At 33.0% G+C, this 13,628-nt stretch overlaps 1 protein-coding gene across 1 annotated transcript; it reads right to left on the reverse strand.

Annotated features, from left to right (window-relative positions):
* Positions 9,421–12,050, reverse strand: LOC109727840 (major pollen allergen Bet v 1-C-like). The gene is made up of 2 exons (XM_020258042.1): positions 11,767–12,050; positions 9,421–10,001 (listed from the first exon to the last, which is right to left on the reverse strand). Exons 1-2 carry the CDS (start codon positions 11,945–11,947, stop codon positions 9,700–9,702), a joined length of 483 nt encoding a protein of 160 aa, XP_020113631.1. The 5' UTR covers positions 11,948–12,050; the 3' UTR covers positions 9,421–9,699.

The raw sequence follows: 13,628 nt of genomic DNA on the forward strand, positions 1-13,628 counted from the left end.
CTTAAAATATTGAGAGAGTAAAATATAAATTTTAAAAAATTAGGAAGGAAAAATAAAAAATAAATATTTTAAAAAAATTTCTATAATTTAGCATTTTATTTATTATTTTTAAAAAGTAGACTTTCAATATAAAATGATTTTGAATATGTATGAATCTAAGTATTACAGTGCTGATACTGCTCGTGTCAATAAGCTCGAACCGATATATAACATAGTGTAAATGTCAGTATATGCTGACACCGTATCGATATATTTTGTGATAGCTAGATCATAATTCTTATTTAAAGCAAACTAAATAACTAAATTATTTCCAGTACAAAAATAAAATCACAAAATTTATAAAAAAAATATCGGTTTTTTCTTTTAAAATTTTCGATTAATGCACTAGAGTATTCACTTAAGAGCATTAAGGACTAAACCACAATATCCCAAATATCCAGGGACTGCTGCACATTTTAACCCCGTTATTTTACTTATTTATAATCAATTATTATTAATTTCACCAATTAATCGCTCCAAAAATAGAAATAAAAAAGGACCGAATAAAAAAATAAAAAGAATCTTTTCTCTCTCCGTATAAAGACACTCACCAACGAGCTCTCTTCGTAGTATCCTCTGATCGAAGAGAGAGAGAGAGAGAGAGAGATCCTCTGTTACTTCACGTTCGCGTTTAGAGAGAGAAAGAGAGAGAGAGAGGAAGAGGTTTCGATCGATCGATCGATCGCTTCAGCTTCTATCTCGTCATCGGATCGCGCAACATCTCGACGATCGGGATCGTTTTCGATTGGGTTGGTCGATCGGCGAGCTGAGATGGATTCGTTAGACGAAAAGGTGAGCTCGATCGATCGCGAGATCTCTCTATTTTTTTGCCTTTTTTTTTTTTGTTTTCTGGGTGATTTCTGATGGATTGGGGGGTTTTTAGGGCGCGGGATCGGTGGATCGGGGGAGCGGCGGAGAGGAGCGGAGGTGCTGCGCAGATTGCCGTACGACGAAGACCCCGCTGTGGAGAGGTGGCCCCTCGGGTCCCAAGGTGCGTATCCCGATCGAATTTCTCGCCGATTTTATCTTCTTTTGTTTTTGCCCCCCATTTTTGCTCGATCCGATGTTGATGAGGATGATGGGGGGGGAGGAGGAGAGAGCCGCTGTGCTGCTCATGGCCTTGTCCTCCGGGTTCCTCTATGCTTAAATATTCGTGCCGATGAACGATGATGATGATGATGATGATGATGATGATGGATGGATGGATGGATGGATGGATGGGGGTGACGACGATCGCCAACACGAGACCGCCGAATCCGCCGCCCATCGTGCTTTGAGATTCGCGCGAATGATTTGTTGGATTGGGGCGGTGTGGATTTGATGGTCTCTCATCATCGGGTACTACCAGAAGAGTGACGATGATGGATGGTGCTAGATTATTCTTTTTCTCTTTTTTTTAAACTTTTCTTGGGGTTGAGAGAGAGAGAGAGAGAGAGAGAGAGAGAGAGAGAGAGAGAGGGGCATGCTCCCTTGTGTTACCGTACAGTGTTAGTACCGTACATGAAGTAGGGAATTTTGTGTGATGTTATTTTGTGTAGTTTAGAAGGAAAAAAAAAAATAATTAAGTGTTAAAATTGTATTTAGACAAATTTTGGGATACTTAACCTTCTAGATTGAGTCCCAAAAGTTCTAAATTTAATTTATATGTTATATATATTTTCTTTCTATTATTTTATTGTTTTTTTTGTTCGATTACCCGGCATGACATATATATAGTTCACATGCCATTTATAATCCACATGAGTGGAAGTGAGCAACAGATGTTAAGACAAAATTTAGAACATTTTTTACTGAAAAATTTTATTTGTACCCTTGGTACACTCTAGAAGGGTGTATATGTTTCCCTCCTAAGGCTGCGTTTGGTTCGGGTATAAGTAAGAACTGCTAGTTCTAGGGATAGGTACAAGTTCAGGTATAAGCAAGAACTAGACGAATTTTGCGTTTGGATGAAAATTGAGTTGTTCCTAGGAATAAGGTAAATAGTATTTGGATGATTAGATTGGAACAAGAGGAATAAACGTTATAATTTGAAATTAAAATTATATTATGTAATTAATTAACATAAAAATATTACTTAAAAATAAATAAAAAATTAATTTTTAATAATTAATTATAAATAATAATTAATAATAATAATTAATTATAAATAATAAATTAATTATTAATAACGATTATCTAATTAATAATAATATTATTATTAATTATTAATAAATAATAAAAATTATTAATTATTCTTATTAATTAATTATAAATAATAAATTCGGAATTTGAACAAAGATAAGAGACCACTTCAAGGGATGCCAATGGTGATGGATACTCAACATTTTTCCGAATTCGGAATTGAGCGAATTTATTTGATGCTAAACAGATATGATTTTGGATATAGATATCAAAAATAAAAATCCGACGAATATAAATTTGGATATGAATTTTGACCGTATCCAACTCGACCCCGAATTTATTTTATATTTTATATATAATATACATATAAAAATTTGATATTATATTTGAATTTATATTTTAAAAATTTAGATTTAATGTAATATATTTTAAATATTGAAACCGATTGTCTCTAGAGCAAGTGGCAAAGGGCTGGCGATTGGTACTCGAGACTCAAGTTCGAATCCTAGTTGATTCACATTTCCAGCTAAGTTTATTTCTTAATGAATTAAACAAAGCGGGTAGCGTGCTACCCATCTCTCTAAAAAAAAATTTTTTTTTTAATATTGAAAAGAGAAATAATTGTTTCGGGTTCAGATTTTTGGATTCGGGTTCGGGTTTCAGATTTTTGATCGAGTTCGGATTTGGATATGGATTTTTAAAATCTGCCGGGTTCAGAGTCAAGTTCGGATTTGGGTTTCAGGTTTGAGTTCGGATATTTAAAAATCTGTCTCGAATCCGACCCGTCGACATCCCTATCTTTGAATGAGGGAGTGTAAGATACACACTTTTTTTTTTTTTTTTTTTTTTTTTTTTTGTGAATTTTTTTATGAATTAGATGGAGAGTTTCATTTTGGTTTCTAAGTTTTAACTCGCTACATAATTTATCCCACGCTGTCTAACTTCGGGTCTCATCAAGAGAGTAAAATGATAAAAATGATGCCTTGTCATTTTTTTTGAACCCTATTAGTTACAAGTGCTACTCAAACAATCTTGCTAATTTGTATAATTATATTTTTATAAAATATTAAGCGGGTTTAAATTTTTAAACATAACAAATTCTAAAAGCGTGACCGATCGATTTATTAGACTTTCGAAGTTTGAAGCTAATGTGACATAATCTACGAATTGGAGTGAAATTTCGAGTGAGTGGTGTAACTTATGCCTAGCTATAATCGGTACGCAGTTTATCAAGTTGAGGATTTCTTCAATTGGTAATGGAGTGGTATAACTTATGCCTATAATCGGTACGCAGTTTATCAGGTTAAATATTACTTCAATTGGTGCGAGTTTGGGTTCAGTTTACAGACCAATTAATCTGGGAGGTGTTGCGTTTAATGTATAAACTGACTAGAATTGTAGTACTCAATTCAGTGAGTTGGGTCAGGCGTGAGATTTGTTTGCGAGAGAAGAAACTCATTTTTGTCATAGTTATTTCGTAATCATCCAATCAAATATCTTCCTATTATATAAAAACACACAAAAATAAATTGTAAAGCAGTATTTTAATTTGTAATTGTCGCATTATCTTTTATTTGGATTCTTCTTCATCTCGCTTTAAGAGCTGAACTCAACAGTTTCGTCCGACACTTCATTTGGGCACCCAATCCTTTCTGTCCCAATCATTTCAAGAAGGTACCGCAATATTTCCTCATGTTAGAACAAAATATTTCTTATACACTGTCCTAAAATAAGGAAAAAACTTCAAATACCCCCATTATTTCACACTTTCTCATTTTAGTACCTTGTGATTTAAAGTGTATCAATTTAGTATCATGTGGTTTCATTTTTATCTTTTTATTATCGATTTCACTAATTTTTTTGTTAAATCAGTGATAAAGTTAAAACTAAACGGTGCTAAAGTGAATATTCGATAAATCTAGATAAGGTATCTGAAGCTTTTTGTATATAATTTAACAAAATATTAACGGAAAAGCTGACGAAAAGATAAAAATAAAATCACGGGACACTAACTTGATACATTTTAAACCATAGGGTATTAAAGTGAGAAAGTGCGAAGCTACATGGGTGGTTTTTGAAGTTTATCCTAAAATAAAATTAACATTTTACCTCCGTTTAGACCCTTTATTATATTAACGGCACAATAAATTTTATTTACGGTATTTTTAATAAGAGTTGAGCTTATGTATTTTCAAAAGCACAGAAATATCTGTACTTGCAATTTTTTAGCTGTTTAATCATCTTAAGATTCATACAATATTAATAAATGTAACTTAACGGAGCATATCGTTAACTGTAGCGCGAATTCATATCGTTAACTGTAGCGCGAATTTTGAAATGATCCGACGATTAAAAAGTTACAAGCGTAACTACTTTTATGCTCTGAAACTCAACTCATTTAATAATATATAAATATAATAATTCTTACAGATATATATATATATATATTTTTTTCCAAACAGACTTCTAGAGCTGGAAACTGGAAAGCAGTCTCTGGTACTTTCCGCCGTAGCAGACTGCTCTGCGGCGCGGGTTAGCAAACCGCACACCTGGGCCGCGCGAATTCCATGACAGCAGCACTTTTGTTGGACTGTCTCAAAAAATTGATGATGGTCTCGGGCACTTGATTCTGCCGCACCTGAGCGTCTGACCGATTCGCATGCACCGTAGAGTTATTGAGCTAGAGGATTGAACAAGATTAATTACTTTGTTTCACATTGTACTAGTTTTTTATGCTCCTATTCATCTGAGACCTATATATAATTTAAACCTCTCTCTCTCTCTCTCTCTCTCGAGCTTTCTTCAGCCGTCACTTCCACCAGCCGGTTATGCTATTTTTCAGCAACCGCCCCCAAAAAAAAACGAAAAAAAAAGGTTGTACTCTGTATCGGCAACTCTCCGTCCATTGTTTCACCAACTCCTTACAAATCCGAGCAGCCTCCAATGGATCTGAGAGCAAATTTCTAAAAATAACATTATTTCTATGTCGTCGGAGCACCCACCAGATTGCTGCTAGGAAGCATTGCCTCTTCACAGCCGCCTGATCCTTCCCTCTTTCCGTCTCATCCTTTTCCTAAAGGGCTCTGACATCTCGTCAAACTGGAAGCACCATAAGAAAGCGGCTAAACACACAAGTCCTGAGTAGGTGATTCACTATTTCTTGCGCACATGCACACAGAACGTACCATTGATACCCCGTCCACCATCTCTTATTTAAATTAGGGAAAACTTCAAAAACCCTCCCTGTGGTTTCGTAGTTTTTCACTTTGCCCCCCCTGTGGTTTAAAATGTATCAAATTGCTCCCCTGTGGTTTCGTTTTTATCTTTTCGGTAGCTTTTTCGTTAATATTTTATTAAATTATATACAAAAAACTTTAGATACCCATCTAGATTTATCAAAATATTCACTATAGTACCCTTTAATTTTAACATTATCACTGATTTAAGAAAAAAAAATAATGAAATTGATAAGAAAAAGAGAAAAAAGAAACCACAGGGGGGCAAATTGATACATTTTAAACCACATGGGGGGCAAAGTGAGAAACTACGAAACCACAGGAGGTATTTTAGAAATTTTCCCTTTAAATTATCTACAATGAAAATTCTTTTCTCTATCACTAGCCAAATGAAAGTCTTCACTTTCGTCGATATGCGTAATTTTCATATCTTAGCTAGTAGATTATCTATTACTCCCCCATCATTAAGCATCTCATACAAAGACTTAACTGTGAATTCTTACCTCTTGTTTTATCGCCAACATAAAACATCCCGACTATTTACAGTATGAAAGTAAGAGAGCAGATTTCTAAACTCCTGAATTGCCCGTCGAAGTCATTGTCTTTCTTATTAAAAAAAAAAAAATGAAAATCGTGGTGTCTACTTGTTTGTTCGTAACTGATTTTCAGATTGAAAAATACTGAAATTAGTGTAGTTTCCGGCGCGATTTCTCAATCTTGCTGCTGCGACCAGTGGGTGTGCATTGCTGCTGCGACCGCACCTAAAATTTAGAATCTAATCTAGTTAATATGATTTGCAATATTTAATGAGTTTATGTGCAAAAATTAATTTATTTAAGAGAGAAATACTTCAATACACCAGATAGTAACCTGCTCAATAGGTTACTATTCGTAAGGATAATATGGAAAAATAAATAAAAACTAATTACCAAATTTAATCAACCCTACACAAATATATGTTTCCTTGTTTAATTTTGTTACTTACCAAATTAGATAGTACTAATTTGATAAGTAATAAATCTTTATAAAATTGAATTTAAAAATAAATTTGAGCTTAAACTTTATAATTGTGTATATTAAATTCAAATTTAATTTTAATTTTAATTTTCTGAATGAAAAAATTTATGTTTAAATGATTAGTATATTTCAAATCAAATTGTTAATTTGATATTAAAATGACACGAAATTTCAAATTAACAATTAACTTATTTGAAATTGTAAATTATGCTGTATTTATAAACATAACTTTTATTTTTTATTTAAATTAATGGCTTCTATTTTTAAAATTAAATTCAAATTGTTCATTCGATAGCAAAAACAATATTAAAGTTCAAAAATATTGATTAAAATTAAATTTTAAATTTAGATTTAGTTTATATTATAGTTAAAAAAATAAAATTTGTTAACTATTTAAATTAAATTATTCTATGTTTGAAAATTAACTTTCAAACATTCACTTGGGGATAATATTTCATATTCAATTACTAAGAAATTGTATAATATAATTTTTCAATTGCAATATTTTATATTTACATATAATTTTCGATGCAAAAAATTTTAAATTAGAAACAAATTTAAGAGTTTATTTCATAATCAAATCATAAAAAATAAATTCAAAATTGGCTAAAATTTTACCTCCTGGTTTAAGTCAGGTTCGAGTTTAAGGGGTAGACTAAATGATTTCAATAATATATCATTTTTTATTTAAAATTTGAATGCAATATATTAGTAAAGAAAAGTTAATTTAGGAAAGGTAATTACACACCTTCCTTGTAACGCCAAACCTTTATAGCTAAAGAGGACATGTTATAAGATGTAAATTTATCAAAATGCCCTTGTTGCAAAAAAAAAAAAAAAATTGCCCTATTAAGAGTTGACCGGTACCGATGGTATCAAATACCGGTCATCCTCTTTTAAAGGGTGCACCTTGGCCGTCCATTTAAAAAATTTTAATGGTTAAGATGTTTTTAGTGTATAGGAGCATTGCTCTATTTAAGATATCTATTACCAATGTTGATTAAGCAGATTTTGAAAAACAACAACCAATAACGAAAAATTTATTGTTTGATTTCTAAGAAATTAACATTAATTTAAAGAGGTTAAATATCTAATTGTTGCAGTTCGAAGGTTAGGGACTCAATTAAAAGTAAGGTATAAGCTAGCTAGGTTAAGGACCTAATTTCTATAATTTGTATTGATTTAGAAATCGGGTCGACCTCATCGATTCAATTGGTCCGACCATGACCCGGTTTATAAAGCGGTTTGGTTCAATCTTCTGAACTAGATATATAAATCAAGATAGTGCTTAATTTGATCCAGCGGTTTAACCATTATATAGACACGTGTGTCGGTCCGGTTTTAATCAAACCAGTTGGATTTTTTTTTTTAATCAATTCGTATTTAGATTCAACGGCTTAAAATTAATTTAGCAAATTTTATTTTCTATTAGCATGGATTAGTCTTATAAAAAATAAAACTAGCTTGAAAACTTATATCTATTTAATTTGGTCTATTTAATGATGATTCTATTAAATTAATTATTTTGAACATTTACTAGGTGAAAAGAGTTGATAGCAAATGAAATTATTAATTTAATACAATTATAATTTAATTTTCAAAAGGTACTTAAAATTAAATAAATTTATTGTTGAGAGGGTATCAACTATAAAAAAAAAGAAAAAGAAAAAAGAAAAAGAAAAAGAAAAAGAGCTGAAGATTCTATATATGAGGAGCAATATCCCTGTTTTTTTAATTAAAATTTTTTCCCAGAAATTACTAACTAATTTATATACTTGAAATTTTTCTGTAATATTTTTGGTAAAATGTACTCCAATTAAGTAGTAATTGTTGAAGGTTATAATTCTGTATTGTTTGTTAATTACATGAACTTGGAAGAAATCAAAATGAGAGTAAATTTGGTTCAAATCCATTTAAATATATATTTGGATAAAAGTTAAAAAGTTAGCTTTTTAGTGGTCAAGCTGATATTGGTATGATACATTTTTGGGCTGTTTTCTGATCATTGAACACTTTTTTTTAAAAAAAAGATAGGAAATGTTCCAAAAAATATAAAAAAGTAAATTAAAATCATGCATGATATACTTAGGGCAGATCTATACCATGTTATTCAAAAGACCGACTTTATAAAAAAAAAAACTACCTAAAAATAGTTTTAATGGGAAGGATTTTAATCTGCGACCGCGCTGTCATGTACGTTATCTAAAAGATAGATCTGCATGATAGGGAACAGATTAAAATTATATGTGCTGTTCAAACATCAAAAAGGTCTAGTAATGCTATGTGGTGCATCCATATTAGATACGGTTAAATCCAATCGGTTTGGATTTGACCAGATATTATTCTAGATAAGGTTAAGCAGAACAGAGAGCAGATAAGGTTGAATTCTTTCTTTCTTCCTCTTGAGTTCAAACCTATCTATCTAGCTTTGCATATCCCTTCTCAATTTGTTTTTGAAAAGTGCATTGTCTTGGTGGTTGGTACTCGAGGTTCTAAGTTCGAATCCTAGTTGATTCACATTTCTAGCTAAGTTTATTTCTAAATGAAATAAACGAAGCGGATAGCGTGCTACCTATCTCTCTCAAAAAAAAAAAATCGTCATAATTATAAGGGAATTCCTTCTTTCTTCCTCTCTTTTCATAGCTCATGGAAGCGGAACTCTGGTAATCCTCTCCACATTGGAGCCGTGAAGAGTGGGAGACGAGCCCTTTTGACATTCAAGATGTGATAAACAGAAAAAGGCCGGGCTCGTGGAAAATCCAGAAACGTCAAACACAAGGGTGATATGAGAAGGGTTGTAAAATAATAAATTCGATTCAATTTTTAGATACGTTGGCTATCCAATTTGTAAGTGTCCACTGTTTATAACTTTTTTCTGACGTCAAAAAAATATCTTGAGGGACGGTTTGAATTTTTAGTTTGTGATTCACTGATTCACAAAAAATAGAAGCGTTTGGGAGAAGTTTTATTAAAGTGATTCTTCTAATAACACTACGTAAATGCGACTTCATCACATCCAAAGCAAGGGCCAAATTGACCCTTGCCACATAACTTTTATTCATACAAAACCAAAGTTGGGTACATCACTTAAAAATACTATAAAAATTAAGCACACTGGAAATTACTTAAGATGTCATAAATGACTTACCTCTTTATTGTACCAATCACACACAAAGCACTGAGAATATCTCTCAGGAGATACACACAAAGCAAACCACTCAACTTCTTCTGCATAGAAACCTCATGCATGTATATTTTTTGGAGACTGATCAGAAGAGATACACTTTTAGGCAACAACTCCAGGGTTGGCAAGCAAGTGCTCTTCTGCTTTCTTGAAAATCTTGAAGCTCCTCTCCAGGAGGAGCTTCTCCTCCTCGGCGTCGAGGGGCTTGTCGCCGATGGTGTCATACTCCACCTTCAACTTCACGACGCAGGAGTTCTCTCCCGCGGCCTCGAACTTGTACGCGAACACCTGCGACTTGAACCTCTCACCGATCTTGCCTCCTTCGATAGCTTCGAACTTGAACACGTAGTTCGCCTCGTCGAGCACCAGTACACGGCTCTTAAAGAAGGTGACACCTGGCACAGCTGCATAAAATTCGACATACGAAGTTAAAGCATGATGTTACTAACAAAGCCGATTCCCGATTATAGATAGATTCGTTGAATCTAGTAATAACTGACTGACTGACTGAATCTGACCAGATTCAATAAATCTGATAAAACCCTAGTAGAGATAGTATTGTATTATTATTACTTCTTTAGCTAAGGACCAAATATGCATCTAAAGTATTGTAGATCATCTACACATGGAAAGAAATTCCTTGGTTTGTTGGTGGTTTAATTAAGAAAAAGGGACGTGACATAATATCAATGAAAAAGAAATAATAGTGCATTATTATTACATTTAAATTGAAAGCTAATTTATTATATTTGTTGTATATATGTCATAAGAAAAGCAATAGTAATGGGTCTCACTTCATTTAGATAACATTAGTTCATTAATAGATTAATAATAGCAAGTATATAGAATAATCCATAATTATATTGATAATTTTATTATTTTTGAAAAACATATTTTAAGCCATTTACTCACCAAAAAATAGAAATTTTAAATTCAAGATTGAAGTTGTAGATATTATTCTAAATAGTTAAAAGTATTTTCTCTCAAAGATGCAAGTGATTTGAATTATTTTATACAGTTATATGAGAAAACAACTCATACATGCTGTTAAAATTATGACTTTTGAGACTGCTTGATTATTAAGCGAATGATATCGAAGAATTATAAAATTTAGCTCCTTAGAAGTTCAAATAACAATATTGATCATCGAGACGAATGCACGAACATCAAAAAATGACTCTATTGCGTGTGTTATAAACGTATAGTAATTCAGCCTAGCTCAAAAATGTCTTAAGCAGAAGATTTTTCTTTTTTCTCTCTAATACCAAATTAAATAATTGATATTTCATAGAATTAGTGTCATGTCTAAGCTTTATTCTCATGTAATTTCTTCCCCATTATATGAGTTTTTTCTTTTCTTTTTTTTGGCATTTAGCCCCCTCAATTTTTTTAATAAATTAATGGTCCCAGTAAACTTATATTTGCATAAATAATTCTCTTTCTGCTACGCCACGTTAGATAGGGAAGAGCCATGTTAAGTTGAATATGCTGATTTAATCACCGTATTTAAATACAGTGACTGGATTACTCTGTTCATATGCATCTACACTCTAGTCCCTGTTCTTCGACTTAGGGGCAATAAAATTAAAGAAAAACGATGAAAGAACACAAAAAAGAACATGTCAGCTCAATCATCATATTTAAATACGTACAGTGACTAGATCACCGATTCAACTTAAAAACATCCACATGATCCTTCACTATCCAGCGTGACGCTCGCGTCATAGGGAGATGGCCATTTTTGTAAATATAAATTTGCTAGGGCTATTTATAAATTTTCTTACGAGGCTAAATTGCAAAAGACTCCTTTTTTTATAGTAACAACTAACTGCACAAATCATTTATCACGAAGAACAACTTCACTATAGTAACTAGATTTACTACTTAGGTTTCGTTTGGGATTGCGGGAAGATTGCATTACGTGCGGTGAGAAACGACGATGGAAAAATACCATATTTGTTTCCGTACGTAATATTGCGTTCTGCATATTGCGGCTAGTCGGTTACGATATATTTTCTGCGGTTCCATCGGAGAACGCAGAAGTATATCCCTATATGCTTTTTCTCAATTCCATTCTATCTAATAGCGTTAGATCCACCTCAATACCAAACTAAGCCTTAATGATATATAAATAATTCAACTTATTTGGTTAATTTGTGATTTTTAAACCTGATGTGAAGTTCATTTTCTTGATAGTTCCCGCTCCGCCGCTCCCCTCGACGTCGACGCTCGCGATGTGGGTGGGCGCAATCTTGGGCAGGTAGATGTGATCTTCGGCGGCACTGACCTTCCACAGGCGCTTGACGCCGACAGAGAACGTCTCCTCCTTTGTGATGCACCCAGAAACCATTGTTTTTTCTGAGTGTTCTTGAGCAAACTTAATTTTTCTGAAGTGTTTCTGGGGCTCTGCAGGTAATTAAATTACTACTATATGAGTTGGTTGGCTATGCAAGTGAAGGAGTGGTTATTTATAGAGTTTGAGAGAGAGAGAGAGAGAGAGAGAGAGAGAGTTGTGTCTAGTTCGAGACTTTTCGTAGGTCCAAGATATGAATTCTGAAACAAAATGAAAGAAAGTTACATCATACCGTGATGCGCCCACAAGGACTTTAAGTTTGTCGTCTTTCGCTTCTGATAGCATGTAAAACAAAATGAGAGGTAGATTCGCATTTGATTCAAGACTTTTAGTAGGGTATTAAAATGTTTACAAAGACTTGAAACTTGACCTTTTGCTCTGATTACATGCGAAATAGTTTTGTTTTCTCAGTAACCTCTCAATAATTAGTTAGTTGGTGTTGTTCATATGGTATCGCTTCATTCATTTAATATAGAAAGAAATTTATTTGAAAATGTGAATTAATGATGTTTCAAATTTGGGATCTTGGATACCAATTATCGAGTCATTTGTCACTTGTGACGGGAATGACCAGATAGTTAGTATTGTTTTAATATTAAGAGAGAGAGAGTGCATCGTGTCTGAGAGACTTTTAGTAGCTAGGTCCAAGATATGATTTTTGCAATAAAATGAGAGAAAATCACCTGTGATACTACGCATTTGAAAAGACAAGAATTTTATCTTCTCCTCTAATCAATATAATATGAAATAACTTCAATTTCTCTCAGAAACCCTCAGCTAAGTAGTTGAGGCCTTTTAAGATTACGGATATAAGAAACACTAAATTTTGAATCTTGTGCTCTGATAACATGTGGAACAATCGCTCTCAGATCTAAATTAGTAGTATACAATGAATGCTTTAAGAGAGAGAAAGAGAGAGAGGTGCCGGTCCAAACTGGGCTTCTAGAATCTCTTACTATGACATGACTTTGGAATATTACTTGGAATTAGGGTGGTGCATGTGGGCCATGTGAGTGATGGAATTTTTGTGGGGTTAATTAATTAATAAGTGTGACTAGAAGAGCATACGCATGCCAATAGCTGCCTTCTTTGAATGTAGGGACTTTAAAGCAAGCAAGAATCTAGAAGGAATTGAATAAATATATATACACATAGAGTTGAGCTAGAATACTCTCAAAATCACCAATAGGGTGGTGCTTGTGAGTTTTTAATCATTGGATGGAGAGACGTAGGGTTGAGATGATGGTGGTAGGTGGTGGTAGGTGGAATAGTATTTGATCCAAGGGGTATTATTAGTAATTAAGGAGTAGATCCAAGGGCTGGAAACTTAGAAGCACCAAGGGATTGGTGCTTCTAAAAGGATTCTAGCTCAATTATATATATATATATATATATATATATATATATATAGAGTAGAGCTAGAATACTTGTAAAAGTATCACCCAAGTGATACTTGTGTGTTTTTAGCCCTTGGATGGAGAGATGTGAGGTTGAGATGATGGTGGTAGGTGGTGGTAGGTGGTGGTAGGTGGAATAGTGTTTGATCCAAGGACTATTAATAATCAAAAAGTAGATCCAATGGCTAAAAACACACAAGTATCACTTGGGTGATACTTGTAAAAGTATTCTAGCCCTACTCTATATATATATATCTCTCTCTCTCTATATGCGCGCATAT

The sequence above is a fragment of the Ananas comosus genome, linkage group 23 (genome assembly GCF_001540865.1).
Source record: "Ananas comosus cultivar F153 linkage group 23, ASM154086v1, whole genome shotgun sequence".
Classification (NCBI taxonomy): Eukaryota; Viridiplantae; Streptophyta; class Magnoliopsida; order Poales; family Bromeliaceae; genus Ananas; species Ananas comosus.